Raw genomic sequence first — 7,213 nt, forward strand, 5'->3', positions numbered from 1 at the left:
CTGAGCAGACCCTTCAATGGGATCACTTTGCAGATTGAGCAAGCTAGAAAAGATCTGGATGAGATTCAACAGGCTATTGTGTATGATAAAATGAATGAGACCTTGAATAGAAAGGAAAAGGTTATGACTGAGAAGCTGCTTGATCTGTTAACCATTGAGGAGAAAATAGTGAGACAAAGAGCTAAGGTGAATTGGATTAGACTTGGAGATGGGAATAACACCTACTTCCATGCATCTCTCAAGACTAAGCAAAATCATATGAAGATCCACAAGCTGGTTAAGGAGGATGGCACTGTGGTTACAGGTCATGAAAATATTACTGATGAGATCCTTAGTTTCTATGGTAAACTCATGGGGACTGCTCAGGAGAGACTTGAGACTGTTGATATCAGGGTGCTGAGGAAAGGAAAACAATTATCTCATAGCCAAAGAGTGGACCTGATCAAAGAAGTGACTGAGGCAGAGATTGTTCAAGCTTTAAAAAGTATTGGAGATCTCAAGGCTCCTGGAGTGGATGGTTACAATTCCAAGTTTTTTAAAGCCTCTTGGAGTATTGTGAAACATGATGTCATTCATGTGGTTAGAGAATTCTTTGACAAAGGTATTCTTGATAGGAAATGGAATAAAACTTTAGTCTCCTTGATACCTAAACATGCTGCTGCTAAAAGTGTGAAAGAGTTTAGACCTATTGCTTGTTGTACTACTGTGTACAAAATCATTGCTAAGGTAATGGCTAGGAGAATGAATGCAGTGCTGCCTAGCATAGTTAGCAAGAATCAGGCTGCCTTTGTGCCTGGGCAAGACATACATGACCATATCTTACTAGCTTATGAACTGGTTAAGGGGTACAGTAGGAAGGGTGGTATGCCAAGGTGTATGCTGCAAATGGATATTCAGAAAGCATATGATTATGTGGACTGGCAGGCCCTAAAGAAAATTATGGCTGAAATGGGATTTCCTAGAAGATTCATTGATTGGACTATGCTTAGTGTAACAACTGTGAGCTACCAATTCAACATCAATGGGAGCATCTCCAAAAGTATGAAGGCAGCTAAAGGGTTGAGGCAGGGTGATCCCATATCACCACTCCTCTTTGTGGTGGTGATGGAATACTTGCACAGGAAGTTAGATGAGCTCACAAAGAGCCCAACTTTCAAATTTCATAGTAAGTGTGAGAAGGTGGGGCTAATTGACATGAGTTTTGCTGATGACTTGCTCTTATTCTTAAAAGGAGATGTAAAATCTGTGCAGCTGCTGATGATGAAATTCCATGATTTTTCTAGAGCAACTGGTTTGGTAGTGAATCCTGCCAAGTGTAAATTGTTCTGTGGAGGGATGGATAGGCAGCAAGAGGAGGCTATAGCAAAAATCACTGGTTTTGGTATAGGTACTCTCCCTGTACAATACCTTGGGATCCCTTTGGAGAGCAAAAAGATGTCTAACTATCACTGTACTCAGCTTGTTGAAAAAATAGGTAGAAGAATTGGGCACTGGTCTGCACAGCTTCTCAACTATTCTGGAAGAGTGCAGCTTATAAATAGTGTGATATTCAGTATGGCTAATTACTGGCTGTAGTGTATACCTATGCCTAAGGGGATCATTAAAAGATTGGAAAGCATGTGTAGGAACTTTCTTTGGACTGGAAAAGAAGGAACCTTTAGAAGGGCCCCGATTGCTTGGAGCAAAATTTGTGAGCCAAAAAGACAAGGGGGGCTGAATGTGTTTGATTTGGAGAGATGGAACAAGGCTTGCCTTAGCAAGCTATTATGGGACCTTTGCAAAAAGAATGACTCACTGTGGGTAAGATGGATCCATAGTTACTATATAAAACAGGATCAGGTTATGACTGTGAAGGTAAAACCCAGTTGTTCTTGGATGCTCAGAGCAATTCTGAATCAAAGAGAGAATCTGGAAGGGATGCAGGCCTGGAATGCTCAGATGTGTGCTAGGAAATTCTGCAAGAAAAAGATTTATAATGGCCTACTAAAGAATGCTGAAACTGTTCCTTGGAGGAAGATATTTTATGATAATGAAGCTAGACCTAGAGTTGTTTTCATCACTTGGTTAGTATGCCATGGCCGATTAGCCACAAAGGATCGGTTAAAGAGATTTGGTATCCTGGATAATGATAATTGTGTGCTGTGTGCAGGGACTGAAACTCTAAACCATCTGCTCTTTGAGTGCAACAAGATGCATGATAGTTGGAGGGAGACATTAAATTGGATGCAAATGGAGCATACCCCTCAGAATTGGGAGCATGAGCTGCAGTGGATCAGCCACATGAGCAAGAAGAAAAGTTGGAAAACTAGACTTTTGAAGACTGCGTTTGTAGAGACTGTGTATGCTTGTTGGAGTTATAGAAATGCCATTGTTTATAGAGCCGATGATAGAGATCGGAATAGGAATATACATAATGAGATCATAGATACCATTGTTCATAGGATTTGGAGGAAACCGAGTCTTAGGGAGAAAATAGCTCCGTTTCTTCTTTGAGTTTTTTTGTTGGTTGTTGAGTAGTTGGAGTTGGACCCTCTGGGTCACTTTGTACATAACTGTTTTTGGAAATATATATAATTTCTTATTCTTCCAAAAAAAAAGAAAATACGATATGATACATAACAAAATTAGAAAAAAAAACATAAATTAACATAAAAGAGTTATAAAAAAATCAAAAAAGTGAAATGATTATGATTTATATTGAGGACAAAAAATTCAAAATAATTTGAAGATGGAGAATAATTATGATAAATTGATAGAAACAATCGAGAAAAATCACACATAAGAGAGCAATAATACAAAAGAAAATGAATAATTTTGAAATATTAAAATAAAACTGAGGATATTATAGTAATTATAATAATTTTTAAAATATTAAAATTGAGATTCCCTCCCCTCCGAATCCCTCCGATTTGGAGGGATGCAAAAAGTGTGTTTTGGAGGGGTTTTGCTCCCCTCCCCTTCCCTCCCCTCATAAAATTTGAACCAAACACATTTAATTAAAAATATTCCCTCCAATTAGGGTGTGTTTGGTTCGAGGTAGAGCGAGGGGAGGGGAGGGGAGGGAATATTTAAAATGAAATGTGTTTGGTTCAATTTTTAGGAGGGGAGAGGAGGGGAGGGGAGGGGAGCAAAATCCCTCCAAATGACACTTTTTGCGTTCCTCCGAATCGGGGGAATTTGGAGGGGAGGGGAGGGGATCTGAGTCTTGATATTAATTAAATTAATATATTTACTAAAATATCCTCAATTTTATTTTATTATTTTAAAAATATTATTTTCTTTTATGTTCTTACTTTTCTTTTTGTGATTTTTTCTCTATTGCTTCCATCAACTTATTATAATTATTCTTCACCTTCAATTTTTTTTTATTTAATAAAAATTATAACTACTATAATTTTTTTATTATAATTTATTTTATGTATTCAAAAGTTGTTATCAACGCATAGTTTATTTTGTGTCGAGAGTTATAATACGAATCAAGTGTACTCAACTTTTTTAATATTATGCGATAAGTTATCACTTTTTAATCACTCAGTTATACAAATATTATTTCCAAGAAAATATTTATGAAATTTTTACAATTATATCACTTATATAAAATTACAAGGATAAAATTGTAAATTATTATTAAAATCTCTCCCCTCCCCTCGTGAACCAAACATATTTTTAAACGAAATTCCTTCCCTCCCCTCCCCTCCCCTCGTTTGAACCAAACATATATATAATTATAAAAAATCCCTCCCCTCCCCTCCCCTTCCCTTCCCTCCATTAAAATCCCTCCCCTCCCCCGCCCTCATTTGAACCAAACATGGAAGGGATCGAAAAACGAGAAATAGATAAACTTCTCTGAGACCTCTCCTATCCCGCATTAGAGAGGTTTTCAATAATGTTCCTCCAAAACATTCGGCGCCCGGGCCACACATGTTTTATTCTCACCGTGTATGTCTTCCTTCGAAAATGGCTGACAATCTCAAATTCAATCATAATGTTAATAAATAGCGTGAAGTGAAGGGCCAGTATATCATTTGCCATGGCTATCCCATAGAAACGTCCCTTAATTGATGTCAATAGATGGCTTTCTCACACGCAAGTCAATACTGAAAGTGAAGCTCCCAAATTCCACTGTCATTTTCCAATGACTCAGAAAATTGTTGGAGATTTGACTCGGAGATGAGAAAATCACAGCTCTTAGATTGCGGAGGTTGGAGCTTGTGGTATCATATTCGCCACCAGTCAGGAGAACTCCTAATCCAGCTAAAGCGTTTACTACAAAGGCGAGGATACCATACATTACTTAGTCGAGGTTCCCGCATATACCCAAGATCCAGTGATCCCGACAAGGTATCAAACTATTGCGACAGAAGCTTTCATCAGAGTGAAGTAGCGCTGTAAAGCCGACGACTACGAATTCAGCCACAAGATTATTTAGATCTTGAAGGAAAACAATTTCAAAGCTGACGACATAAATTTTGGATCCGAGAAGTCAAATCGCCTTTGATGGTTGCAGTACTTTGTAATAGCCGGCCTACAAATGTCGGACTGCTGAACAAGGAGTGTAAAATGCCACATCGCCACCACTGCCAACGATTTGCTACTGGCGACAATCACCAGATTACCCTTAGCCAAATGCCAAAGAGCTCTCGCTGCCATTTCCTTCATACTTGCCTTAGTCCTTGCGTCTTCAAATTCCCTTCCCTTCTTTGGATTAAGATTAGAACCAGAATTATTATTATTAAGCCATAACAACCGCAACATGAATCGAAGTCGCTTTCTTTCTCACAACAACATACTACTTACTATGTTCATCAACTGTTTCCAAAAAGCTAATGAAGCTAAAACTTTTGGACCCAAACCTGTTACCAATACGTATTAGGTTAAAATGCTAGAAGTAAAGATGGGGGAGAAAGCAACACCGAAGAAAACTAGGGTTCGTGAGTCAAATAACAAGCTTAATGAACAAGATGTGGTACACAATGTGTACCTCTTCAGATAGTTGTTTTAGTTGATGTTTCAACAAAAAATTCTAGGAATATTGACTCAAAGAAGACAAAAACATTTTAAAAGCTAAGTCCCTCTAATAAAGATACCTTTGTGCATGATCTTAGTGATAAGCCTATTGATTTTGTGGCTAATGATGGTGATACAACCCTACTAAAAATATTGTTAATTATGCTGAAACCACTACTAAACCACATGTTGAAGCACATGTTAAACCATTTAGCAAAATATTTGTTGAACCTTCTGCTGAAACCAGTACTAATCCACACGTTGACCACATCTTGATTTATCTGGTGAACCAACTATTGATATACATGTATTTGATACGAATATGAATGATATCTTGAATGAAAGTGATGATTCTACTGAAGAGTTGAGGGACGAGGACCCTCAAAATGTAGAGTCTGAAGTTCACAGTGAAAATAATGTGGAAGTTGATGAGGATGATGTCATTCCTATTGCCAACATAATGAAGAGAATCATTGTGAATGTAACCAAGACTCAAGACAAAGATACTCAAGAAAAGGCTAAATTAGTGGTGGATGTTGATGAAGAGATTGAAACTGATGAAGAACATGTTGTTACTGTGATGAAGAGTATGTCTAGTGGAGAAAGATGTACATCCCAAATCCCTATGAAGGATAATGTAACTAAGAAGCAAAAAACTCCAAAAGGAAAGTTTGTGACAAAGATAAGAATGGTAGAAAGTAAAGTTGTTGAAAAGAAGTCTCTACAAAGAAATCTTGTACAATCAAGTGACTCTAAGACAGATGGTGAACAAGATGTCTAGGACATTGTGTCCACCATAAGAAGAAAGGTTGGCGGAAAGAGAATTCATGTGAATGTTCATGTTGCACCCATGGAAAATGTGTCATTTCATTCTGAAACAAGTGTTCAGAAGTGAAAATATGTATTTTAAAGAAGGATTGCAGCTGAGAAAGAGCTAGTAAAATAACTCTTAAGTGCAAAGAAATCATAAATTTACTAAGAGTTGCTGGATTAATGAAGACAGTTACTAATATTGATCCTTGCTATGAAAAACTAGTCAAGGAGTTTATTATGAACATCTGTTCTGAGTGTGATATTGAAGGAAGCAAGGAGTATAGAAAGGTATATGTAAGAAGAAAGTGTGTGAAGTTTTCACCTTCCATCATTAATTACTTTTTGGGTAGGACCAAGTTTGCTGGGTCAGATAAGGTTCCCTCCATTAACAAGATAGTCAAGGAAATAACTGGTTTGCAAGTAAAGTAATGGCCCAAGAAAGGTTTATTCTCTAGCGGAGGCTTAAGTGTGAAGTATACTATTCGGAATAGGAACGGTGCAGCAAATTAGGCACCCACAAATCACAGCTCAAGTATAACCACTACTTTGGCCAAACTTATTTTCAAAATAGGAACCAAGACAGAGCTGAATTTTGGAGATTATGTGTTTGAGAAAATTATGAAACATGTTGATGCTTTTGCTGTGAAGCTACCCATAACGTTTCCTTGTTTACTAACTAGAATTATCTTGAATCAACAACCTGAGATTGTGCATCTAGAAAAAGCTCAATACAAAAATGCAGGGCCACTAAAACTTGATTATATGCTGTTTGTCGGAGCACATGTTTCAAACATTGTGGTGAGAAGGTACCAAGGTCAATCTGTTTATGGGAACTCTTCTCCTTTATCCAATTCTACCAGAAAGGATGTGTTGGTTGAGCTCATTGAGGTTTCAAAATTCCTTCATAAAACCATTAGAGAAAGCACCATTAGGAAGAAGAATATGGATGAATTGATCAAAATGATGACCAAAGAGAAGGAAGTTTAGGAAGAGGAAGAACCTGGTAGTAAGGAAGAAGAAGAAACTCCAAGTGAGGAAGAGGAGGCTAGCTCTGAGGACTAAAGACCTTTGGCTGGAGATGTGGTTGGTTGATGTTGAGTGAACATTTTGTGTTTGTTGTTTTGATTAAGTTCCTTTTGGCTTGTATATTGGCATGTTATATTTTTCTTATTGTTGATTCTGTATTGGCCCTCTAACTATGACCATGGTTCTACATTATGACAATAATTCTAGTTATTCCAAATTTGATTCTATGTTCTGATCCTGGCATGTTATTTTTACTATGGTTATTTTTCCTATCTATATCTTTGCCAAATTATGGCAAATATGGGGAGTAGTGGAGTGATTGATTAATGCTCTGATATTATGATGATGAGTACATATGTTTTGATTC

The 7,213-nt window shown here is 37.3% G+C and overlaps 2 protein-coding genes across 2 annotated transcripts; both read left to right on the forward strand.

Annotated features, from left to right (window-relative positions):
* The first annotated feature begins 1,584 nt into the window (after positions 1-1,584).
* On the forward strand, positions 1,585-2,493 carry LOC131620196 (uncharacterized). The gene has a single exon (XM_058891201.1). The coding sequence runs from the start codon at positions 1,585-1,587 to the stop codon at positions 2,491-2,493; it is 909 nt and encodes a 302-aa protein (XP_058747184.1).
* Positions 2,494-5,329: 2,836 nt separating this feature from the next.
* On the forward strand, positions 5,330-6,807 carry LOC131620197 (uncharacterized). The gene is made up of 3 exons (XM_058891203.1): positions 5,330-5,771; positions 6,089-6,232; positions 6,392-6,807. Exons 1-3 carry the CDS (start codon positions 5,330-5,332, stop codon positions 6,805-6,807), a joined length of 1,002 nt encoding a protein of 333 aa, XP_058747186.1.
* The last annotated feature ends 406 nt before the right edge of the window (positions 6,808-7,213 follow it).

This window comes from Vicia villosa, linkage group LG7, assembly GCF_029867415.1.
Source record: "Vicia villosa cultivar HV-30 ecotype Madison, WI linkage group LG7, Vvil1.0, whole genome shotgun sequence".
NCBI lineage: Eukaryota > Viridiplantae > Streptophyta > Magnoliopsida > Fabales > Fabaceae > Vicia > Vicia villosa.

Excerpts from the sequence above, each read along its gene's own strand:
- LOC131620196 (XM_058891201.1), top strand. The coding sequence starts at position 1,585 with ATGCCTAAGGGGATCATTAAAAGATTGGAAAGCATGTGTAGGAACTTT.
- LOC131620197 (XM_058891203.1), top strand. The coding sequence starts at position 5,330 with ATGAATGATATCTTGAATGAAAGTGATGATTCTACTGAAGAGTTGAGG. Across the intron at positions 5,772-6,088 it reads AAGTGACTCTAAGACAGATG|GAAGCAAGGAGTATAGAAAG; the intron begins GTGAACAAGATG and ends GTGATATTGAAG. Across the intron at positions 6,233-6,391 it reads GATAGTCAAGGAAATAACTG|GAACCAAGACAGAGCTGAAT; the intron begins GTTTGCAAGTAA and ends TTTTCAAAATAG.